The following is a 26,078-nucleotide window of genomic DNA, read 5'->3' as shown; positions in this document are numbered from 1 at the left end:
TGGACTAGATGGGCCATTGCCCTGATCCTGCAGGCTCTGCTCAGTGTTGGCCTCTGGTCGCAGACTGGCATGTGGCCCTGGCAGGTTATCCAGAAAGGAATGACTCTGGAGAGGGTTTCCCACCCCTGCAGTAGATGGAGGGCAGACAAGATACAAGTTGTTCACAGAACACATTTTCAGTCAGTGAAACTCACTGCCACATGGTTGGGGTCTGGTGAGAACAGAGGAAAGATGAGGATATCACGGCACATTTAATCAGCTGGGGTTTGTGCATGGAATCTTAAGTTAATATCATTTTTAATCTCGGTGGCTCCTGTGCATTTTGGGCTTGTGGATTTGTTACATGATTGATTCTCCTGCAATCTGCATTAATTGAGTTACTTCTCGGCCTGTCACTTATGTTTTCACGTTGCCTGGAAATGTTATGATCTAGTAATTATAAATTGCACGTTTTGATGAATTGCTTAATGGATTGGTATTGCCTAATATTTTTTTATGTCTGTCTCGTCTTATTACAAATTTGTGTTTTAACTATCGAGGTCTTGTAGACTAACATTATTATTTTTGCATTGAATACAGTGGTACCTCGGGTTAAGAACTTAATTCGTTCCGGAGGTCCATTCTTAACCTGAAACTGTTCTTAACCTGAGGTACCACTTTAGCTAGTGGGGCTTCCCGCTGCTGCCGCGCCGCTGCCGTGCAATTTCTGTTCTCATCCTGAAGCAAAGTTCTTAACCCGAGGTACTATTTCTGGGCTAGCGGAGTCTGTAAATTGAAGTGTCTGTAACCCGAAGTACCACTGTATTTTTGTCAGTTTAATGCAAACCACCTTGAATGCATAGGGAAGGATGGACTTTGGCAAAGTGAGGTGATGATCAGTAACTCCAATCACTTTAGAACGGGGTGAGGAACCTGTGACCCTCCAGATGTTGCCAGACAACAACATCCCACCATCCCAGTCAGGCTGAGGCTGATGGGAGCTGGACTCCATCAATATCTGTGGGGGTCACAGGTCGACCACGTTTCTTTTAGAAGGTGATTGGACAAATTCAGGGTGGATGGGTCCACTGACAGCCTGGAGAGCACCATCACTGTTCTGGTAGCCCTTGCAAGCTAACTCACTCTTCAGTGCCAAATTTAGGGTGGTGCTCTGTGCCCTGCTTTCACCTGGGCAGAGCAATAGCTGAAGTTTCAGTCAGCCTTCAAACCCATGGCTGGCACTACCACTCTGCATCCTCAGGCAGCTTCTGATGCCCCAGGAGGGCCCACTAGCGCCGACGCCTGCTTTGAAATTGCTCCCTTCCCTCTCTGGATTTGGGGCTTACCGCAGCTGGCCGCCATTTTAAATTTCCCATAAATGCCATTGTGGATAATTAAAATGGCAGGCAGCTCGCAGCCACCGCCTGCCGCAAGACCACAGAACGGCAGTGGCGGCAAGCCGTTGCCTCCCACTTCCATCTTGGGCCTCCCTGTCAAGCTCGGAGACACTCAGCGGCACTGAAATTTCTAGGCGAATTCTCAAGCAAGGAGGTAGGAGGAGACAGACGCTGTCAAAACGAATTACTTCCGTCCGATGGGCTTAGGAGGGATTGGCCTGCTTCCTCCCGCATCTCCTCTACCCTTTCCCCTTTAGCGATAGAGGTAGCGAGCCTCTTAAGCCTTGGTGCCAAGTACAGCTTCCCCCTCTCCTCCTGGTTGGCGGCCTTCACGTAGGGAGGTGATGGTAAGGAAAGAGAGGAGAAGCCAATGGATGTCTTCAGCAGTAGTGGGAGGGATCTGCATCACGAGAAACGTGGAGGGGGGGGAGAGGGCAGACGCAGCCCAGCTTCCCAGCCATCTCTTTAAATGCAATTAAGGATGCTGCCCACTTCAAAGGCTCTGCCAACTCTGGAGGGCTTCCAGCCAACAACACTGGGCTGCACATGTTTTGGGCGGGGTGGGGGGGTGGGCGGGGGTGCGTAACAGCTGAGAGGGAGGCAGGCGAGGAGGGAGGCGCATGGCTCTCCAGGGCTCAGAACAATGAGGCTTATCGCAGGCAGAGTTAATTCACAGGCATCACGGATGGTGCGTGCAAGAGAGCCGATAAGACAACACAGTTAATTAACTGGAACCCAGCTGGGCCTGGTGCTGGCAGAGAAGCTGCAGCGGGAAAAGAGCAGCGGAAAGCAGGCTTGCAGAGACAGAGAGAATGTGCAGGGTGATGTGGGTGCTTGTGGATGTTACAGGGGTCATAGATCCTAAGGAATTTATTTTCTTCCTCCTCCCCCCACCTGCTCCCCTGTTCTCTCTATTAGCAGGATTGGCATGGGCGGAACTAATTGAAAAGCTCACCTCTTTGATCTCCAGCCCCCAGGAACTTTCCCTCATCCAGCACTGCTTTCTCTGTAGCGCTTTGGGAGGTACATCTGTTCCCATACAAGCACCACTAGGGCATAAACAAGTGATGGGGAACCTTTAACTATTAGGGGCCACATTTCAGGATGCTGATAGTGGGTGGAGATGAATAGAAGTGGATACATCCACCCTGCTTGCTAGCTGACTCTCTGCCGCTGCCTCTCCCTACCGCCTCTCTCTGTGTGTCACCCCCCTTTTCTCTTTCGCTCTGCCACCCACTTTCTCTGTGTGTCACTGACTCTCTCTCGCTGCCACCTTCTCTCTCCCCCCCCCTACCCGCTTTCTCTCCCCCATGCCTGTTCTTCCTCCCCACCCCATGGGCTACCAGGGAAAGGACAAATTGCTCTTGTCTCAAGCCTGAACTAGATGCTTGCAGAGGCATTTCTGCCCCCACCCCAATAACTCCACCCATGTTTGCCTGTTTCCTATCCCCCCCCCGCAACCTTTCTTCCCTACCTCCAGACTCCTCCTCTGAAAAGCATTAGGCCAAGGGTCCCTACCCTTCTTATAAAGGGTCAGATTCAAAAGAAGAGCCCCCCCCACTGGACCACATCAAAGAGTTGGCTAGTCACCATTCCATTTCCCACATTAGCCAATCAGATGCTTCAAGGATGCCCACCAGCAACTGGTATCCAATGGCATGAAAGCAGGGCCTGCATTTATGCATCACAATCAGTTTAGAAGCCTTGAAATCCACCAATCAAACAATCCATATTTTAGCCTACACAGAACACACCCTAAATTGGGGATGAGGGAGGGAGTGCATCACTATCGCTATCCTAGAACATCCCAGAGCAACTCTTTGAACCTATGCAAAGTTCCCATTCCCACCTGAGTGCTCCTGGTGGCAGCTAAAAATGTTGCTGGTCTGCCCATCACCCACCTATCTCTTACCAGCCACCAGCAAAGATTGCTGAAGAGAGGCCCTTTATAGCATGGGTAGGCAAACTAAGGCCTGGAGGCCGGATCTGGCCTAATAGCTGCTTAAATCCAGCCCGCAGACCATCTGGGAATCATCATGTTTTTACATGAGTAGAATGTGTGCTTTTATTTAAAATCCATCTCTGAGTTATTTGTGGGGCATAGGAATTCATTCATTCCCCCCCTTCAAAATATAGTCCGCCCCCCCACAAGGTCTGAGGGACAGTGGACCGACCCCCTGCTGAAAAAGTTTGCTGATCCCTGCTTTATAGGGAGTAAAGGAGCAGCATATAAATGACTGCCATAAGCCCTTGTACAATTAAGCACTCTCAACAGCATAATGCACCACTGGTTCAGACACCAAAACAGCCATGTGGCTGTGGGGGCGCATAGATGCGTGGGGGGTGTATGAACACATGTATCTTGCATCTTTACCCCTAAGCCAAACAAGATTGGCTGGTGGAAGCAAGAGGTTTCCGTGCCCCCTTTATGCCCAACCACTTAAAGGTTCGAGATCCATGTCTTTTTCCATCTGTGATCACCCAAGCAGCTGCCAATGGGAAACACAGATCCTGCCTCCATGCTGCTGCCTCTGTCATCAGCATCAGTTACCTGCTTTGGTCATCTTTTGAAGACACACCTCCTGCTCCAACCTCCAAAAGCATTTTCTCTGAAAACTGGAAAGCTTTATTGCTTTTCTGTACTTTTTTTTTTACTACTATTCCTAGTGACTTGTAACAATGCTTTTATTGTAAATTTTGGAAAGATATGTGCGTATGTGTGTTTTAATTTGCAGTACACACTTTAGAATTTTATTTTATTTTACTGGTATATCAAGCAGCATAAAGATGGTCTTAAGTAAGCAAATGAGAGCAGGGTTGGGAAGGCGCCCCCGTAGGAAAAGGCAATGCTATTGAGACAGGATCCCAGGTGGCTCTGGACAGCAAGGAGGCTCCCTGCCCTTGGAGCTATTAATAAATGCTAAGATGTGTCTTCTGCCACATGCAGGCCTCAGATGAGCAAAGCTCTAGGGGCCCCTCCAGGGAGCAGGGAGCAAAGTGCCTAGTATTTAGGCTCCGCGGAGAACAGAATATATAAATAACAGATTGTTCCTAGAGGCAGCATGCTGTCCCACTACCCTCTGGGACGGGGGCTATTGAATATTTTCTCCCCGGTGGGGTATATCTTAGCATGACTAATGGGCCGTTGGAAGCAAACCTGCCAGCAGTGCAGAGCTGAGCGACATGTCATATTTGGGATCACCAAGACGGAGACAGTTTCTGGTCTCAAAGTTATGCCGCCGAGTAGCCAGAGACACATACAAACAAACACACGCGTGAAAAAAGAAGATATTCTGGGTGCATGGAAGAATAACCAACCTATTATAGCTAGGGTTAACTCGATGCAGCCCATTGGCACTTAGGACATAGCTGTCAACGTTTTCCTTTTTTTAAGGGAAATTCCCTTATTCCAAATAGGATTCCTCGCAAGAAAAGGGAAAAGTTGACAGCTATGACTTAGGAGCATAGGCTTGCCAGGATTTCAGGCGAGGGTCTCTCCCTTCTACCTGAAGATGCGGGGGATCAAAGATGCATCGTATTAGGGAAAACCTGTTTGAAAAGATGCACGTTTGGCAAAACCACACACAAAAATGTGAATATTTAGGACAGGGGTCAGCAAACATTTCCAGCAGGGGGCCGGTCCACTGTCACTCAGACTTTGTGGGGGGCCGGACTAAACTTGGGGAGGGGGGTGAACAAATTCCTATGCCCCACAAATAACCCAGAGATGCATTTTAAATAAAAGCACACATTCTACTCATGTAAAAACACACTGATTCCCGGATCATCTGCGAGCCAGATTTAGAAGGCGATTGGGCCGGATCTGGCCCCGGGCCTTAGTTTGCCTACCCAAGAGGACATTAAACTGAAATTTGCAAGCTGATGTGGAAATGTGGGGAACAGACCTTAAGATTGAAAATATTAAGAAACTGAAATTGGCCGATTTTTGTCCATCCATGATCAGAAGCATCTCACTGTGGCTCCACCTAGGAAGACGGAAGCTTCCCAAAGTCTTCCATGTTGCCCTTGATCTCACCTCTTCCCAACAGCCCTCAAATGTGGAGCTTCTTTCCTCACCAGAGGCTGCTGTTCAACCAGCTCTGCCTACAAAACCCCCCTCACCAACACCCTGCGCCCCATCTATCTTCGCAAACTCCCCCCCCCCAGTTCAGGCACACGCCGACGTCTGCCCAGCACGTGCCGATTCCAAGCAGGGTTGCCCTTAATTGCCTCTGCAATGGCGGCCGGGGGGGGGGTGGCAAACGGCTTACAGCAATGAATCACATTGAAAGGGGTGGTGGGTGGAGAGGCTACACCTGCCTGTGCCGCTGACCTTTGCACCCTAGCTGCCAATTGCCGCGGTGGCAAGTTGCCAAGGAAACCAACATATTCTCTCTCCCCGCCCCCGGCGCAACCCCTCTTTTCCAGCCCATAGTACACATATGGCCTTGGAGGAGCAATTATCTGCACGCACTCCCGCCTGCCTTTGTTGTGGGCATGGCTCAGAGGGCAAGTCCTATTCACCAGAGGGCAAAGAAACAAGGCATGTTTGTGTCCCCCCCCCAAAAAAGCCCCATTGGTATCTCAGGTCCTATGAAAATGTCAGCAACAAAACAGCGGGCAAATATCTCCCCTGGGACCCTTTTATTTACGGGATTTTATAAACCGCCTTTCAACACCGGTTTCCCAAACAGGTGGCAACATCAACCTACATAAGGGGGATTAAAATATTAAGCAATATTAACAAGCGAACAAGCCATGGGGGGGGGGCGGATCCCAGCACCAGGATCCTGCTAACAGGAGCTTTGCTCCCCGCCCCTCAAAGGCACAGCAAAACAGAAACCTCTTCCCCCTGCCTCCTGAAAAGACAACAGATGGACTCTCACAAGCTTCTAAAGCAGGGTTTCCCAAACTTGCGTTTCCAGCTGTCTTTGGACTACAACTCCCATCATCCCTTGCCAGCAGGATCAGTGGTCAGGGATGATGAGAATTGTCCAAGTGGTCCAGGACCCCTGCAGAGAAGATGTTGCTTCTTACAGCAGCCAGCCTAGCTTCTGCACCCGATGGTTCTCTCGGCAAGGCTTTATTTGCTGATCTTAAGTCTCCTGGCAGTTTGGATAGGAAGTGTGTTTTCCCAGGATAGTCAGGACACAAACAGTTCAAGGCAGCCTTTTTGAACTCCAGGTCCCAGCAGCCCCATCCAGCATAACATGGGCCAATTGGGGTGTGGGTCGGCGCATTTGGCTCACGGCCTCAAAGCTCAAAGGAAGCCAGTGAATGCTTGCATTGGCAGTTCAGTGTGGGGCAATGGCAGTCCTTTGCAGGAAGATATTATAATAATAAATTATTAATATTTAGACCCCGTCCATCTGCCACAGAGGCAGCATTGTTGATGTGTATCAGGAAGTGGCCAAAGACTGAGAACCTTTCACAGTGATGAATGTTTTGAAGGCTCCACTAACTTCCCTTCCCACACACTTTTAAGACTGTTATGTACTGAGTTGAATAGGATTCAAAATGCAGCAGTCTGGTTGGTCCTAGAACAATAGGATTCAGAATGCAAAAGTCTGATTGTTCCGAGAACAATAGGATCCAGAATGCAGCAGTCTGATTGGTCCACAGGAGCCACCCAATCCAGCTCTAGGTGTAAGTGAATCCGAAACCTGATTGGCCAACAGGAGAATCCCGGAATTAGCCAATCACGTTGGGCCCATTGTGTAAATAATGTATATAAAGCAGTCATTCTAGGGGAACTTCCATTCCTCCTCACCACTATGAGCTGAATAAAGAGCATGAAATCCACTCTCGACTCCGAGTATATTTCAAAGACCATCTTCACAATTATAATTGCAAGCAAGCAAGATGGGTGTTGAAACCAAGATCTTACTTTGCACTTGAATGGGTTTCTGCACTGGTGTATACAAAGTCCTTGATCATAAATGAGATACATTCTCAGGGTTTGCTTCATGGCTGCAGAATAGCTGCTGAGCTCTTTATTTTAGGGTTATGGGTCACAACCGCTGTTAAGCAGGCTTCTTCATTAGCACCAGACTCAAGGAGTATGAGCACAGTGGGACAATAGCAGGACACATTTTGCATACCGCAAGTCCTGGGTGCAGTCCCAGGAATCTCTACCTGAAAGATGTCAGATAGCTGGGCTGCAAAAGAACCAAACCCAGGAGTAGCCCCTCCAGATGTAGCTGGACTACAGCTTCCATGATCCCTGACCAGTGGCCATGCTGGCTGAGGTTGATGGGAGCTGCAGATGATCTACCCAGGTCCTAGGCTCAGACCTTAGGGTGCTAACACGGGGGCAAAACAGACACATAAGGCAACTTAAGGTGTCCTTACCCTCCAACCTTCCCCCATCCAAATGCCCATATCTCCCATACCTTCTCATACATCTCCTTCGATCTCAGGGCAGATTCCAGCTGCTCAGCTCCAATGGGATAGATGGCTGAACGATACTGGGTGCCGACATCTTCATATTGCTTCATGCCTGGAAAGAAAGCCGTTGTTAAAGGGAGCAGACTTGCAAGGTAGCCACCCTTGTTCAGCAGCAACTGATAAAAACTGGAGTTCTGCACTTAAGCCAACTATTGAGTCTGTGGGTATAAGCCGGGGCAGCCATTGCGGCACCCTCCCATCAGCCACAGTCAGAATGGTCAATTGTCAGGGACGGTGGGATGAGATTATTGGTTCATCTAGCCCAGGATTCTCTACAGCAGCCTTCTCTACTCAGATGCCCTCCAGATGTTGCGGAACTCCAGGTCTCATCAGCCCTAGCCAGCATCACCACTGGTAAGGAATGATGGGAGTTGGAGTCCAACCACATCTGGAGGATACCAGGCTAGAGAAGGCTGGTCTACTGTTCCTTTTCAACCTGAGACCTTCAGCCAACCAAAGGCATACTCTCCCATTGAGTTGTGCTCTTCCCCCGGCTGACCGTCCTCACCAAACACTGGCCTGCCCCCATGTGTCCATGCAGACGCACTTTCCCCCTGCCCCCTCTGCCTCCCAGCCACGAGCAAACAATTGCTATTCCTCTCATGGGAAAGGCTGTTAATCACCTAGGCACAACAACTCCACTGTGCCCACTGTGTGACTTGTCAGCCCAGCCGATCCTGTGTCTGCGTAATGTGAATATATTACGAAGCCCTCATCTGGAACACAGAGAATGGAGCCCAGGGAGAAAGCAGTGCCTGGAGGGAGCACCACACTGGAGAGATCAATGTTACCAGAGATGGGGCAGGGAAGGACTCTTGTGGTGTGCTGGAACCAGGATGCTGCTACTGCTCTGTCCATCTCAGTACTGTCTACATGGAGAGGCAGTAGCTCTCCAGGATTTCATGCCTACCTGGAGATGCTGGGAATTGAACCTACACCGTTCTCCATGTAAATCAGATGCTGTCTAACACTGAGTTATAGCCCTCTGACTATCTCAGGCATAGGCAAACTCAGCCCTCCAGATGTTTTGGGGCTACAACTCCCATTATCCCTAGCTAACAGGACCAGTGGTCAGGGATGATGGGAGCTGATGGAAGTTGAGAATCCCAACAACTCTACAGGTCCCCACCTCTACTTTTGAGTCCTATGTCTGCTCTTAGCAGATTGGTATTCTTGCCTGGTTGACCTCTGGAATGCAGAAGTGTCCCAGGTGACTGGTTTTCCAATCGGCAGGAAATGGGGCTCCAGTCTTCTGGGTACCAAACTGTCACAGAATTGTAGGGTTGGAAGGGACCCTGAGGGTCACCAGGTTCAATGCAGGAATATGAAACAGATCAGGCACCCCCAACCCTAACAGGACCAGTGGTCAGGGATGATGGGAGTTGTAGTCCCAAAACATCTGGAGGGCCAAGTTTGCCTATGCCTGGCCTATCTGGACCAGGGACACTGTAGGCCAATAAAGGAGGACATTTCATTTCACTTCCATTTCACTTGTAATTTGTACACTGCCTCTCTGTATGATTGTGTGCGAGGCAGTTTTACAAGCTGAAGAAGCAACAAAGATTGCACACCTCCGATCCAATGCAGAGACGTCATAATAAAAACATAGTTTTAAAATAAACAACTCATATTGCTTTATTTGATATGAGTAATATTCAATAATCCATTAGGATATAAGAGTACGCAGTAAAATTAAATATCAGCCCCACCCAAAAATAGCTAAACAGAAATTCACTCTTCACAATTACAATAAATAACTTCTAGACTATAATAAAAATAGCAGCAAGTCACAGTGCATAAAATAACAAAATACAAATTGAGAAGCAGAGACACACAACTTGTAAAATTATTATTGTTTTTTAATCCCCTGAACTCCTCTTCATGGTACTCCTCCTTAAGGACATGGCAATGGTCTATACAATCGCTCATGGTAGGGAAAAAGCGGATTTAAAAAAATATTATCGTATGACAAAAAACACTACTTGGCAACTATTTACACAGTATCATTCTTCTTTTTCATAGATTTTAACTCCAAATTTAACACCCCAACCTTTCCCGTTATCACAATCATATAATTCTTCTTTTAAAGCCAAATTTAGCCTTATAAACTGATTTACTGAGTCCCTGCTGAGCCAATTTAATCTATAATTTCACACACAAACACACATATAGGCAATTTAACGATTTCAAGTTTGATCCCAATGCTGTTGGGGCTCAAATTCCTTTTCCAAGTTTTGCAAGCACTATTCTTGCTCTAGTAAGAATATATACAATTAGAATTTGTTTTTCTACCCATACATAGTTCTAAAGAAAAGTTGATGGTTTTTTGTTTTTTTTTAAAGGATATTGTAGAGCTAGAAAAGGTTCAGGAAAGAGCAACCAAAATGATCAAAGAACTGAAGTGACTTGAGAGGTTGCAACACTGGGGTCTTTTTAGTTGAGAGAGAAAAGGCAAGAAGGAGGGGACATGCAAAAGATGAATAAATTGATGCACGATGGGGAGAATTCTTATAACACCAGAATTCAGGGGCAACCAACGAAGCTGACTGTGTTTTGAGGATCCAGGATAGATTAAAGAAAATACTTTGTCACAAGGCACAGAGTTAAATTATGGAATTCGCTCTCACAAGACACAGTGATGACCTCAATCTTGAGTGGCTTTAAAGGATGATTAGACAAATCCATGGAAGGCAAGGCTATTGATGTCCATTAGCCTCAATGGCTCTGTTTTACTCCCACTGGCAGAGGAGATCTGAATCCCAGTCACCAGATACCAGAAGTGGGGGGGGGGGGAGTTGCTGCTGCTCACAGGCTTCCTGCAGGCATCTGGTTGGACACTGTGAGAAGACGATGCTGAGCAAGACTGGCCTTTGGCTTGATCCAGCACAGCTCTTATTATGTAACAATGGTATTCCTGGCATGTGCTTATAGCTCTGGACTAAGGAGCTGGGCTCGCTCCTACAAAACAGCTTCCATGAGGAAGAAGCCATCAGCTGGCAGTTTGCATGGACCAGCGTTGCCGTTTCCAGGATGCTACTGCACAAATCTGCCTAGGCAAGCGAGGTAAACCCACAGGGATTAGGCAACAGGAACGTATTGTGCCTGCCTTTGATTTCACTGGTTGCCATTACATTCCCAGGCCAAATTCAAGGTGCTGTCTTAACACAGCATGAGGGCCCAATATCCTATGGAGAGTTTCTCTCCATATAAGCTATCCAGGCCCTAAGGTCATCCATGGACACCAGGCATCCTGGGTACCGCCCAAGGCTGCTGGTGGTGGGGACACAGCATGTGTGTGAGACACACGGTGGGACGAGGACTAAAGGGGCCTGTCTCACCCTCCAAAAGGCCCACCGGAGCCCGCTGCTGCTATAAGAGGGCCTGCCGGGGCCCGCCTGGCTGTGGAATATCGAGGGAGCCTGGACTCCGCATTGAAACTATCCTCCAGGTACCGTTCATGCTGAGATCTGGGGGGTGGCAAAAGCAGAGGGGTCTTTTCGGTAGTAGCCCCGTGCTTGTGGAATGCTCTCCTTAAAGAGGATCGTTGGGCACCAACTTTGCAATTCTTTTTGGCACCAAGCAAAGCCATTTCTTTCCTTCCAGACTTTTAAGAAGGTTTTTTTCTGTTTTAACTGCCAAGATTTTTTTAAAAATCAGCCGGTATTTTAATTGGGTCAGCTAATCTGATGCAGTTTTTCAAGGAGAAGATTTTATTTGTTGAATTATGATGATGGGTTGCAGATGTATTTGAATGTTTTTACTTGTTTTAGTTTTAAATGAATATCAACAGCGTCCTAGGCCTCATGGTCAAGGATTTATTAAGGCATGTCTTAAGGGACACATCAGTCATTCTTATGCCGACGGCTGCTTGAAGAATTCATTTTTTGCAAATCCTGATACTGCACAAAAATGACCTCATTTGCACTTCCTAAACTAATGCGTGGATCAGAATGTAGCTTTCTCGGGCAAGTGGGAATTTCATACTGCTCTGAATTTTGCAATGCAATTCTTGACTCAAAAAAACAGCAAAATGACTTCAAAATGTGACATAAAATACATTCAAAAATATGTGTTTAAATGCAGGCTTTGTGAGAATCACAGATAAACATGGAAGCCCGAAGCCCTGGAGAGCTGCTGCCTCTCAGTGTAGAGCAGTGTTCTGCAACCTTAGTTGAGATTCCTATGTTTGCAGGGGGTTGAATTAAATGACCCTCAGGGTCCCTTCCAACTCTACAATGCTACAGTTCCAAACTTGGGTTCCCAGATGTGGGTAGACTACAATTCCCATCATCCACAGTCTGCTTAGCGCAACGGTAAATAAAGGATGATGGGAACTGTAGTCCACCCACACTGGCGACCCCGAGGTTGAAAAACACCGGTGTAGTCAATACTGAGCTAGACGGACCAATGATCTAACTCTGTATAAGGCAGATTCCTAAGTTCCCTGATGAGTCAGCAAAGCTGGAGGCAGCGCTGCCTAGTGGTTAGGTGGTGGACAGGTGTCACAAGGTACCATTATGAGATGCCGGGGTGGGCAGTAACCTTCTCCAAACTTGCAAAGTCCAACAGTGGCTCTGTCTGAGTTCAATACTGTCTGCCCCCGTAATAAGCTGTGAGCTTTGTCATGTCATATGCTCGTATCATCATATCATTGGGGGTACTCAAAGGTATGTAGTACCAGCACACACACCCAAAAAATGTTAAAAGTGTGGCACTTACTGTAACAACAAAAAAGCACCATATATATGTGTATACATATTAATGCATGTATGTGTCTGTGTGCACTCTCCTTGGGGAGGAAGAGCGGGATATAAATGGTTTTTTAAAAAAATAAATAAAGCCATCGACGCAGACACAACTCATTAAAGCACCCACACGCAATTACGAACCCAGAGGAGTGCCCTGCCGGTGACACAGAGAGAATGCTAATCTCCTCATTAAAATTACACTTCATTACAAAAAAAAAAAAAAAGGCTCAGCCTTCCCCAAGCCTCTAACCCTTCCCCCTATCCCTTGCTGTCACTCAGTGTTGACGTGAGGCGGGTTTCAAACAGGCCTCCCCCCCCACACCTCCTGGTTATTAACATGGAGGGAGGGAGGGAGAGAACATTAAAAGTCCCCATTGCCCTCTTCTTTGCAACTGATCTCCCTTCTCCTTCCATGGCCCCCCTCCCTTCAACATCCTCACCATTCCCCACCTCACCCCTGTGTTTGGGAGGGGGAGACTGGAAGGCACTTAAAGAGACAACTACCTTAAAAGCAGAGGGTTGAAAATGGAGGCAGCCTGACAAGCTTCGTTATAGGATTGCGAACAAAACACAGCCACCCCGTAGAAGAGGCATTAGCAAAACCTCCCTGGGTGAATAGCCTGACTCAAGGGGACGGAGGTGGAGTTCCCAGGCAGTGCCCAACCAGACTCTGCCCAGATCCAGACCCACACAGTATCCGCAAGCTTTGCCGCATCACGTGTCCCCCTGCCAGCAAGAGCCAAGGAAGCTGAGGAACGCTGGGAGTTGCCATGGACCGGGTCAAATCGTTTGTACTTCTAACCCAACTAGTGTCTGGTTTGACAGACAGCTTCTCTCCAGGGTCTCAGGTAAGGATGCTTGAGGAATCTACGAGTGATATAGAACCCTCATGCACACCAACCTGTTCTGCTCCTACCCAGACAAATGAGCAAACCACAATGCAACTATCCGTCACATCTCCCGAATTCTGGAACGAGAGTTCTCTGTTCAAAAAAGGGGGGGGGGAATCTTAAAATGTGTGATTTTAAGGTGAAACAAAGCTGCACAATATAGAAGGATAAACATTTAAAGATGCAATTTTGATAATAAAATACGTAAATACTAGTTAAAATGAAAATTTAAGTGGGAATATTCATGCAGGTCTTCTTTTAAAGGGGTAGGAAATCATAGATGAGTGGAGCAGAACAGATTATGGCTTAACACATGCAGGATTGACATATGTCAGAAATAGATTGCTCCATCCCTCCTTTGTCTCGGGTAGAGGTCTTTCACATCACCCGATTCTTCTAAGTGGAGATGTCGAGGGTCAAACCAGGGACAATGGGTGTGCTCTACTACTAAACCATGGCGAGGACATCTTCATCAGCTTCCATGCCATTCTATGCACAATGCTCTATTTGGTTTGGGAGCAAGGTATAGCTGAAAGATCTGCCCTCTCCCACATGAAGCCGACTATTCCTTAAGTCCCTGCTTTGGCTGCCGCCACCCTGAGGTTAGGCGAGTGGCAACCAGTGACGGGGCCTGCTCTGTGGTGGCACCCTACTTAGAAAAATGGCTTACTTAGCACAGCCATTGGTCACGGATGATGGGAATTGCAGCCTAGCAACTTCTGGAGGGCCACAGGTTGCCTCCAGCATTACAAGATTACTGTCCCAGCTTCCCCCTTCATGGTGCTGGGACAGCAAATAACTACAGACCACTAAGATTCTTGCAGATCTAGAAATGGAAAGTCTGTACCTCTGTGACAAGAGCACAGGCTTTGCCCATAAAAGGCTCCAGGTTCAATCCCAGGGATCTCCAGGTTGGGCTGAGAAAGGTTCTTGCTTGAAATTGTTGCAAGCTGATGTTGGTCATGGTACACAATTCTGACATTGAGTTGGGGAAAGTTGCTCTATCTAGGCCAGTTAGAGCTCTCATTCATTCCCTTTCCTCCGACATGAGATGTTACCTTGGGTTGGATCGTGGTTCTCCCAGAAAAACCTGAGAAGGTCCTCGTAGCCGATGATCTGTGGGTCAAACACAACTCTGACCACTTCCGCATGTCCTGTCATCCCTGGGAACGAAGAAGGTGGAGGAATAGATTGTTATTCCGTAAGCCTGAAAATTCCCTTGCTCCTTTGGATTAGCACAGTGGCTTGTTGTAAGCGCCGTTCCCAGGAGGGATTGCTGTAGTGCCCATCAGCTGACTGGTGCTCACAACTAGCCTGTTCTGGGCAGGGTTCAGCTGCGCTACAGAATTCCAAGTTGGGAAGTCTGGCCTGTGGGCCAAAACAGCTGATATCTGCCCCTAGTGGCTGACCAGAGCTTACAGCAAGGCCGCTGGGATCAGCACCAAGAAGCATGAACGTGCAAGCATGCACATTTAGAAAATAGCCGCTTTGCTCTTCCCTTGGTCCAGCTGCCACCGTGATACCGACAGCTACCCCATGGTTTGGCTTAGCTTCATATCTGAATTTAGGCTCATGGTTGGTCTCCCGAAAACAAACCATGAGAAGCAAGCCAAGGACAAGTCTCGCTTACAGATTGTGAGGCATTTGGAGCAAGACAAACCACGAACCTGGCTTCGGGCGTGACAGTAAGCCAAACCATAGCTTAGCCCTCAACAGCATGGCAGCAGCACAGTTTGGCTTAGCGCTACGCAAGATCCAGGTCAGCGAAGGCAATGTGGCCATTGTGCTCAGGTCCAGCTTGCCGGCTTCCCTGACTGGCCACTGTGCGAACAGGATGCTGGACTTAATGGGCCACTGGCCTGATCCAGCAGGCCCTCCTTCTTCTCCCGCTATGCCAGCGTATAGGACCGCATCTGCATTACGCGGAGTAAGCCTCACCAAACTGTTCTATGATCTGCATTATGTTTTGCATCGCATTTCTGCATGCCACCCCGATATTCTCCAAATCTCCAAACTCTGAAACAACTGATGGCTGAACTCCCCCCCCCCAAAGCAAAACAAATCCTGCATCCGCCTTAACAGTACTGAGCAAAATTTTATGCATGCGGGTAGATTAGGGAAGACAGAACCACGGCAAGCAATGCTGCAAGGGTTAACCCGGAGCCTCCTTCCCTATTGGTAGTAGCTGAAAAGTCGGGATGGGGATGGGGGAGAGCGGTGCTCACTACCGCAACACCTCCCCCACCCCTCCCACCCCAACAGGGCTGGAGATGCTTCTAGGGAGGCCATTTCCCTTGAGCAGTTTCCAGTTAATTTTGCTCAAGCAAACCTGCTGCCCCTCACACGGTAATTAAGAGGAAAAGGAGGGGCTACCATGCAATGTGATGAGCAAGGCAGCAGAGCGAGCCACTAGCGCCTGCTGAGAGCTGCCCTATATACAGGCGGATGGGGAGGAGCAGATGGGGAACAGCCACAGGCTCTTTTGCCCAGGATGCGTTAAGGTGGGGACCGCAAGCAGAAGGGAAGGGCAAAGCCTTCCCACTCCCATCCCTGCTCCCCGTCCTCTCCTGCTTGGCAGGCCAAGGTCTGCAGGCAGAGCAAGGAGATGTGTGGCTCGGGGAGCAGCCATGCTAGTAAAGCAACACTCCTCCCTCCAGCACACACACACAAAAGTGTGTGTGTGTTGAGAATCACACTCCCCTGCGGCAGAGAGGGATTTGCAGCTGCAGCCTCAAAATAGGCCTGCATCTCGAGGCTGCTGCAGCGTGCCGATGCGCACGGCCATGCATCTCTTGCCCTCTGCTGCACCCAAGGAGGCACTGCATAGCTGCACGCCAGAATCCCTACACTGTTTGGCAAAACTTTTCCTCCAACAGCCTTGAAAGGCAAAAGCAGAAGGAGCACGGATAGGCACAAGCCCAGGGCAGGGTGGGGCGGGGGGAACTGATGTCACCACTATGATCTGAAGCACAGCCACAGTTAAGCCAGTTTTGCCTGCCTGGGTGTGCTGATTGAGCTTTGCTGCAAAACTACCTGTAGGTAAAGGATGAAGGAGAAGGTCCTTCGGTACACTGCACTGGGGGTGCAGGGGGTAAAATAAACCACCGGGTTATGCCCTGACCATTTTGCAGTGGTAATAAAGAACTGGGCCAAACCCAGATTCTGGGACAGGCCCTCTCTACTCTAGTAATCCAGTACTATTGCTCCTGTCATCACCTGTCCATTCATTTGTTATCACTGCCAATTCACCCTCCAAGGCCCAGTCTATCCAGATGGAGAGGTCAAAGCAAGCAGAGGCTGCTTGCTGCTCTTGTCGTTGCTTGTGCACCAGGAGAGGGCAGTCGAACAGGAATGTGGAGCAGAGGCAATGAAGACAGGCCATAGGGAGCTAAGCTGAGACAGCCCTGCTACTAGAGAGGGGCTTGCCAGGTGCCAACTCATGATGCCAGCCCTGCTTGGGGCGACGAGATCATCTGGTTTGTGCATAGGCTGCATTCTGTAATAAGCCAGGTAGCAAAAGCAAGGAGGAAGAGCAGGTCTGTGAGGCCCTGGGTGGAAACAGCAGGACCCTTGTAGGGGTGTGGGTGGGCTTCAGCAGTTGCCCAACGAAGCCGCCTTTTGACACTGACACTGACTGTAAATATGGGCAAGGGAAATGATGCCGACTGACCCCTTTAGATAAGAAAGCTCTATAGGGTGCTAACACCAAGTGGTTTCCTGCAAGGCAACTGAGCCTCCTTCCCTACTCACTTAACACAATACAGTATTTATCCCTTTTTGGTTGCCATATGTGGAGTCATTGCAGCGACTGGTGGGAGTTGTTTTCCAGCAACATCCAGGGGGCGGCCACAGGTTCCCCATATCTGAGTCCTAACCAAAAATAAGACATTTAATCCTGAGCTGGGGATTTTAACATCTGCACCAGTATTACTTAAGATCAGGCCTCGCTTCTCCTCCCCAGAGATGCCAAAGGATCTCCTAGTCTCCTTTCCTCCCAGATGGCACCCAGGGAGCAGATACAGACTTAAATTTGAAAAGCAAGAGAGGGATACTCTTCGCGCGCTCTCTCTCTCTCTCTCTCTCTTTGGAGATGCATCATCTCAGCCCAGTTAGGGAAGGGTTAAGCTCAGAGACAGGTTATAATCAGATGCATCTCTGCTACATTTACAGCCCAACACAGTATGTATGTATGGGGAGGATGAAGAGATAAGAGTCTGTTGCCTTCTTTTATCTGCAGCCAGCCAACCAGCAGAGAAGGAGAGTCGACTGGGAAGGGTGTGTTCAGCAAGGCCGGGCAAAAGAGCTGCTACCCCAAAGAGCCAAGCACAGCAATAGCAAACAAGACTACCGTTTCATTAGGAGGGCAAGAGATAAGGACAGCCCTGCTGGATCAGCCCAGTGGTTCCTCTAGACCAGCATCCTGTTCTCACTGTGACCAACTAGATGCCGATGGGGATGCAGCAAGCAGGACCTGAGGGCAGCAGCTCCCTCCCCACTTCTGACACCAAGTGACTGGGATTCCGATTTGTCCCTCTGCCAGGGGAGGTAGAACACAGCCATTGTGTGTAGAAGCCACAGAGTGCCTCATCCTCCATTTGTCTAATCCTCTCGTTCTTTAAGTTAAATAAAAACAAATCAAAAGTGTTGGTAAAAAAATATGACAGAACAACACAAAAAGGACTTATGACAAAAAACAGAACTGTTAATAGAAAAAAGGTGAAATACTTAGGGGTATGGTTGACAGCAAAGACTATAAATATCTTTGAACACAACTATATAGCTACTTGGAAAGAAATAAAGAGAAATTTGGAGGTATGGGGGAGGATGAATGTATCATTGTGGGGAAGGATATCAGTAATAAAAATGATTGTATTGCCAATAATGTTATTTTTCTATTCCAGTCAATTCCAGTAATCAGTGGAGCAGGACACTTCAAACAATGGCAGAAAGATATTTCAAAATTTATCTGGCAGGGGAAGAAAGCAAGGATAAAATATAAATTGTTAACAGATACTAAGGAAAAAGAGGTGGCTTTTCCCTGCCAGACTTGTGAGTATACTATGAGGAGTCCTGTATTTGCTGGCTTCAGGAGTGGATTGTTCTAAAGATTGTTCTAAGCTGCTCAAATTTGGTGGTCATCGCTACAACCTCTTGTGGGAGCAATTTCCATAAATCTATGGAGAAGTACTTTCAACATTCTTCTGCTATTCAACCTCCCTAGATGCCCTGAGAAGCCCACAAGGACCTGTGCGCCACAGCACCCAATCCTCCTGCAGTTTCCAGCAGCTGGTATTCAGTCGCACATGACCTCCAAACATATCCATGCGGTTTAGTAGCCACCGCAGTTGCGTAGGAAGGGGGGCATGGCACCCCTGAGCAGCACTTGAGGCTGCAGGGTGCCTGAGCCGCCGCCTCCTCCTGGGCACCCTCTGGGCCCAGCTCTGCCCAAAAAAGCAGTGCAGAGCATGGGTTTCCATGCTGGTGAACCATCGTGTTCTCCATAGATTTGCCCATGTTTTTGGTGGGCATCTCTGCCTCTTGTGGGAACAAACTCCATAGTTTATCTATGATAGGCAGGTTTGGTCAAGTCTATGGTCGGAACCGGAGAGAAAGAATCAAATTACATTTGTACAAAAATGGCTGCCAACCAGACAGCAGTAGCTGTGGGCAGAACGCTATCCAAAATCCAACGAATATTTATCGTTGGTTTACATGAAAATTTTGTCAGGCATTCACTCCGAGTCCTGCATGACCCACTGTAATCTCTTCAGATTACTTCTTCCTGGGGGGGGGGGTAAGTGTGTGTGTGTGTGTGTGTGAGAGAGAGAGAGAGAGAGAGAGAGAGATCCTTAAGGAAAACCTGAGCCATTATATTCCTGCTCGATCACTGAGATCATCCGGAGGAGCGCTGTAAGCTTATGTGCATGTTACAGAAACCAAAATGGCCTCAACTGAAAGTTTGGGCATTTAGTGTGGTCCACCCTTTGCTGTGGGAGACAACTTTAGCAGAGATTCAGCACATATATTCCCTCTGGACTTTCAGGCATTTTTAAAAAGCATTTTTTAAAAAGGAGATAGAAGAATTACACAACTTTTAAAAAACATGTGAAGGCAGCCCCATTCAGGGAAGTTTTTAATGTCTGACATAGCATTCTTTTTTATATTTTGCTGGAAACCACCCACAGTGGCTGGGTAAACCCAGCCAGATGGGCAGGGTATAAATTAATAAAATTATTATTAATTATTATTATTATGTCAATAGGTCTTTTCATCCATTTAATTAGCCAGTCCCTTTAATGGTTATTTGTATTGTTTTAAACCGTGTTTTTTTCACAGTACATCGCGCCCTGAAAGTTTATAATATAGCAGCCTAGAAATACTTTCCCATAAATAAAATAATTAAAGCCCCTCCTTTTCCCAGCTGCATTGTGTTAATACCCAGAATGTAGACAACAGACGTGGATAATATTTCTTGCAGACAGATAATCCCCTGTACCAGCACTCAAAATGTTTTCACAGATAAGCTGCAAAACCGTCTGTTCTGATTGATCCAGGTTGGGGATGTTGTGGGCGGGGGGGATTAACTTCACCAATAAATGCATTGGCGTGCCGAGGGGAAAATGGGGCAGCCACATCCTGCACTGATATTACTAAATGGGTAGTGCTATCTCTCATTAACAACGGGGGGCCCTCACACCTCCCACAGCTGCTCCAGATTCTGATGGGAAGGCCCAATAAAGGCCAAGGAGACTTCCCTTTACCAAGCCAAACATGCAAGTTGATGCTAATGTTTCGGAAGAGGGGCACCTCAACAGCTTCTTCTCTCCAGCAGGACTAGCCAGTGAAGTGCACACTCCTGACGTTCCTAGTTTCCCATCAGGACCAACAGTCAGGCATGATAGAAGTTATCATCCAAGAATATCCAGAGGGCTACCTCTCGGTTAGAGCAGAGGTGAGGCAAAACATGGCCTTCCAGATGTTGTTGAACCACAGCTCCCATCAACCCTGGCCATTGGCTGTGCTACTTTAGAACTGATGGAAGTTGAGAGTCCCAACAACCCTAGAGGTCCCCACCTCTACTTTTGAGTCCTATGCCTGTTCTTAGCAGATTGGTATTCTTGCCTGGTTGACCTCTGTAATGCAGAAGTGTCCCAGGCGACTGGTTACCAATAGGCAGGAGATGGGGCTCCAGTCTTCTGGGTACCAAACTGTCATGGAATTGTAGGGTTGTCATCAACTTCAATGCAGGAATATCAGATAGATCAGGCATCCCCATCCTGCGCCCCTCCAGATGTTTTGGCCTACAACTCCCATGATCCCTAGCTAACAGGTCTGGGATGATGGGAATTATAGTCCAAAACATCTGGAGGGCCAAAGGTTGGGGATGCCTGAACTAGATCATACGTGAGTGATAGCCATCCAACCACTGCTTAAAAACCTCAGAGGAAGGGCAGCCTGCCACTTCTTGTGGGCTCCAGAACCAGAATTAAGTACGTAAAACATGCAAACATATGCTGGTTTTATCTTCCTTAGATACCTTGCCCAATGGAATGAGAAGTGGGTGGCTGCTAGGAAAACAGCCTTTTTGTTGGCATCTTGCTTACACAATGCCTTCCCCAGAAAGGCTTGCCTGGCAGTGGGGAACATGTGGCCCTGCAGCTATTTCTGGACAACTCCCATCATCCATTGGCCATGCTGGCTGGGGATGATGGGAGTCCAACAATGTCTGCTGGGCCATAAGATTTAAAGTCTCCTGCTTTAGAGTCTCAGACCTGGTCTGCTCATTTCAATTGCGTTTGTTTGATTTGCTTATTGCAAACAGTTGAAAGCATGTAAATTGGGTTGGATTTGCAAAGGAGGTTGGATAATTTTGATTGCAACTGCATGTTGGGATGTTACCTCGCAGGTTAACTAGGCAAGAAGATCATAACCAAAACCCTCCACAAGGACTAAGAGAGGTGGGGAGAAAAAGCACTCACCACTGCGGACTTCCTTGTAGGTAGGGTTGGGGGTAAACCCTCCTGAGAAGCCCACCTGGGTGGAGAAGACACCCGGCAGCTTCCAGAACATTCTCTCCGCTCCCCAGAAACACCCCATGCCTGGGTAGAGAAAGAGGTAGGAGAAAACCCAAACATTATGAATAGGCTGCAGAAAGAATTCTTGGAATTTTGAATTGTTCCAGCATTTTATCACTGCTATGAAGGGTGTGTGCTGATGTTTCCCCGCCCCAGGCAATGTGTTCACTGAATATGCAGAAGGGGGTGGGACCATGTCTCTTGGCTCCACCCCAACCACGGCAGATTCAATGTCAGGGATGACGGGGGTGTCAATACACATAAGGCTCCTTTCAAACTAGCGCCAACACCTAGGGGCAGAGGAAGTGGGCAGGGCCAGTGAGCATGCTTCATGCATTCAGCAAACACACCATGGCTGTCTCAGGTCACACCTACACAATAAATTTAAAGGACTCTTATGCCCTTTGAAAAGTCATGGCTTTCCCCCAAAGAAACTGGGGCATGTATCACTGATTATGGGTGTCAAGAACTGCAACTGCGAGGGTAAGCTACAGTTCTCTTTGCAGGGAAATCATAGCTGTCCATCGGTGGGCCAAATGATTTCTGGATTCATTTCATTACTTTCTGTTCTAGGGCAAGATTTGAGGACAGCCAGTACTGAAACTCAACGGGGGCAGAGAGAAATTGTACTCAAACCTGGCCACGAAGCAAGAACCAGTCACGTACCAAATATTGCCATCTGCATTCCTTCCGGGAATGGTGGGTACATTGGATTTTTGTTGACGGCATGGCTGGCTGGCAGGAGGAAAGAGAAAAAGATGTGAAAATCTCCTCACTAAGTCTCCAGGAGCTGGGTCACAACAAGGATCACAAAACAGTGCAGTGGGGCTTACACCACTGAGACTGCACACTGCAATCCTATACGCAGGGGTAGCAAATGGTGCTGACCTTTAAAGCTCTAAATGGCCTCAGCCCAGTATACCTGAAGGAGCATCTCCACCCCCATTGTTCTGCCTAGACACTGAGGTCCAGCTCTGAGGGCCTTCTGGTTGTTCTCTCACTGCAAGGTTATAGGGAACCAGACAGAGGGCCTTCTCGGTAGTGGCTCCCACCCTCTGAAACACCTTTACATCAGATGTCAAGGAAATAAACAGCTATCTAACTTTTAGAAGGCAGTCCTATTTAGGGAAGTTTTATTGTTTGATGTTTTATCTTGTTTTTAATATTCTGTTGGGAGCCGCCCAGAGTGGCTGGGGAGGCCCCGCCACTATAAGTTGTTTGTTGTTGTTGTTGTTGTTGTTGTTGTTGTTGTTGTTGTTATTTCTTGCTCTCTCCAGCTCACAACAGTCCCAGACAGCATGGACCATCATCAGTGTTGATCAACTTTATTCTGACAACATCCAGAAGGTATCACCTTGGCTATCCTTGCAGTATACACCTACTATCATAGAATCATATGTTTGGAAGGGATCTTGAGGGTCATCTATTCCAACCCGCTTTGCCAGTTCAAGATCTGCCATGCAGAATGTACTGAAGAACATAAAAAGAGACCAGGCCAAAGGCTCACCAACAGCGGAGCCTTATCCTCCATGGATGTATCTCTTATTAGCAGAGGCTTGACAACCATATGTCAGGAGTGCTCTGATGGTGTTTCCTGCTTGGCAGGGGGTTGGACTCGATGGCCCTTGTGGTCTCTTCCAACTCTAGGATTCTATGATTCTATGATTCTATGATTCTATTATGGTTATTATTCCTTTTCTCGTGGACCAGCAAGATTTCCTTTACATTGAGTGCTTGGTATCTCCCCAGTTCCCTTTCCAATTTTTGAAATTTATATTTATTAAATTTCTATACCACCCTTCATCCAAGGATCACTGTCTGTCAGAACACTGGAAAGTGGGGGAGCCTCTTTAAATAGTTGCAAGCTCTTCCCAAAGAATTCTGGAAGCTGTACTTCATTATGGGGCTGAGACGAGCTAGGAGACCTCTGTTCTCCTTCCCAGAGCTACAATTCCCAGAATGGTTTAGCCATTGATCCCTTTTTTCACAGGGAACTCTGAGAACTGTAGCTGTGAAGGAAATAGGTATCTCCTAACAACTCTCAGAAGGGATGTGGGTGGTGCTGTGGGTTAAAAACCACAGAGCCTAGGACTTGCTGATCAGAAGGTCAGCGGTTCAAATTCCCAAGACGGGGTGAGTTCCTGTTGCTCGGTCCCTGCTCCTGCCAACCTAGCAGTTCGAAAGCACGTCAAAGTGCAAGTAGATAAATAGGTACCGCTCCGGCGGGAAGGTAAACGGCGTTTCCGTGCACTGCTCTGGTTCGCCAGAAGCGGTTTAGTCATGCTGGCCACATGACCTGGAAGCTGTACGCCGGCTCCCTCGGCCAGTAAAGCGAGATGAGCGCCGCAACCCCAAAGTATATGGCTGGCAAAGTATATACTTTGTGGGGAGTGCAGCAGCAGGGCAAGGGGGGCAGTGCCCCTCTTCTGTTGTTATTCCCCTGGGACTGGTATCCAAAGAAATGCTATGCTGCCTCTGATCCTAGAGGTATTATATAGCCATAATGGCTTGTAGCCATTGGCAACTTTGTCCTCCATTAATTGTCTTATCCCTTTAAAAGTCCTGCTGAGAATAAGTTGTTGTAAGCCCTTCGATTAGTGGCCCCGATCGCTTCTGGGTTCTGTGGAGCAGGGCTGGTTGCCGTTTTCTGTGGGCTCTCAATCACAGAGTGCCCATGGGTGTCCCTATGCTGTGGTGCCCTTCCAACACCATTTCCATTTGGACTCTTGGCTAAGATAGCAGAGCAAAAGTGGAAGAATGGCAGATGAAGGTGATGGATTACATGGAACTGGCGGAAATGACTGGCAGAATCAGAGACCAGGGAGAAGAGTCGGTGGAAGAAGACTGGAAAAAGTTTAAAGACTATTTACAGAAATACTGTAAAATTAATGAATGTTAGAAAAATGTTGGAATGAAGTTATATGGCTTTAGCAGAAATGTTATAAGGAACTAAGTATAAATAGATTAATAGAGTATTAAAGGAAAAAATAAGGTTAGAATGTGTCAAGATAATTATAGGATAGAAAACAGAGGAAGATGGAAAGGAATTGCTGAAACAATTAACAGAAGTGGAATACAAAAAGGGAGGTGTGAGGAGGTCGTTGAAATAAGTGAATGAAAGATAAGATATTGAAATTGTTTAATGTGTTTTAAATGGTTTTTGTTTTGTTTTGTTAGTTTAATGTGTTAGTGTTATGTAGTGTCTTTGTATTGTATTGTTCTTTTTTGTAGTGTTTAAATTGTTGGGAAAGTAATAAATATTATTTTTTTAAAAAACCAAAACAGTAGCAATTAATTTCAGGTTTATTCAAAATCAAATCAAGACTATTCAACAAAATGGGTGACCTTGATCCCATGATGCCAACCTTTCCAAGTCTGAAAGACTTTTACATCTCCACCTCCTCCCTGCCACCTGCTTGCCTCTTAACACTCCCCCTAGGTAACTCCACCGCCACCCCCCAGAGGATAGCAGCACCTACTTTGGGAACCACTGCTTTAAAGAAAAAAGCCCCAAAGATTCCTTAAAAGGGGGTTGTCAGCAGGAGGGGGGACTGGCAGGTAGTTGAACGAGGGTGCAGGTCCCAATGCCAAGAGCCTGGGGTCAGACCACTCATGGAATAGAACCACAGAATTGTAGAAGTTGGAAGGAACCAAACTAGTCCAACTCCCAGCAATGCAGAATCCTGCCCACAGCTCTCCCTAGGAGGGTTTGAACCACCAACCTTCTGGTTAACAGCCAGACGCACTGACCCACTGCACCACTGGGGAACAAAGCTGTCAGAACAGTGCCACGCAGCCGCACAGCCCAAGAAACTAGGCCTCCTGCTAATCTGAATCCACAGGCAAACCCCAGCATCTCTAGGGAATGCACACTCAAGTTATACACTCCCTCTATCACAGATTAAGGCTACAAAAGCCCAGGACTGGTTTCTCTCCTCACCTGCACTCCGCCCCAGTCCTCTTTCCGCTTCAGATCTCTATTTTAAGACTCTACCCAACGGCACGTGATCAATCAGCAGGAAGGCTTGCTTCATGAGCAGCTTCCAACCCCAACAGATGGAAGCAGGCTATGTTTATAGACGGCCTGGGACAGATCAGCCGAGTCCTGCCTTGGCTTTAGTGCTGCTTGCTGGGGCCTCCCGAGGTGAAGCGGGAGGGAGGGGGAGTCCGCAAACCTTCCTGGAAGATTAGCCTGGACGTTCTCAATGTGGGCAGCCACACATAACTCAGCCCTGTGAGTTAGGGCATCCCCGTTGCTTCCTCTGACCTTAAGCGCCATTGGTTATTATACAGATCAGCGGAGAAGGGGCAGTGCCAAGGGGCACAATGCCTGCTTGCTTAGAGAGAAGCAGGAAGTCTTTCTCTAGGATACCCAAGCAGCAGGAGCAGAATGTAATGGTGGAGGGGACGGAGGGGAGGGAATGGGCTTTGGCCGAAGGAGGATATGCAAGAAGAAAGCGAAGATCGACAATGTTTGGCAGCAGGCATGTAAGAGGGAAACAGCTGATTAGTCAACCCAAACCAGAACACAGCTCTGCAGTC

General features: G+C 47.8%; 1 protein-coding gene across 6 annotated transcripts in view; it reads right to left on the bottom strand.

Moving 5' to 3' along the window:
• LOC309537285 (mitochondrial peptide methionine sulfoxide reductase-like) overlaps nt 1-26,078 on the bottom strand; it is a 41,163-nt gene that overhangs the window by 2,353 nt on the left and 12,732 nt on the right. For 3 of the 6 annotated variants that reach the window (XM_082232103.1, XM_082232105.1, XM_082232102.1), the window contains 4 exons: nt 22,203-22,271; nt 21,441-21,560; nt 14,520-14,624; nt 7,769-7,875 (listed from right to left, as the gene is read on the bottom strand). In XM_082232103.1, the coding sequence (XP_082088229.1) occupies nt 7,769-7,875; nt 14,520-14,624; nt 21,441-21,560; nt 22,203-22,271 (401 nt within the window). The remainder of the gene's footprint in view (nt 1-7,768; nt 7,876-14,519; nt 14,625-21,440; nt 21,561-22,202; nt 22,272-26,078) is intronic. The other 3 variants (XM_082232106.1, XM_082232104.1, XM_082232107.1) reach the window with 2 other exon arrangements.

Source organism: Podarcis vaucheri, assembly GCF_965113315.1.
Source record: "Podarcis vaucheri genome assembly, chromosome: 7".
In the NCBI taxonomy this organism is placed as follows: Eukaryota; Metazoa; Chordata; class Lepidosauria; order Squamata; family Lacertidae; genus Podarcis; species Podarcis vaucheri.
This window is presented reverse-complemented; position numbering and strand designations above follow the sequence as displayed.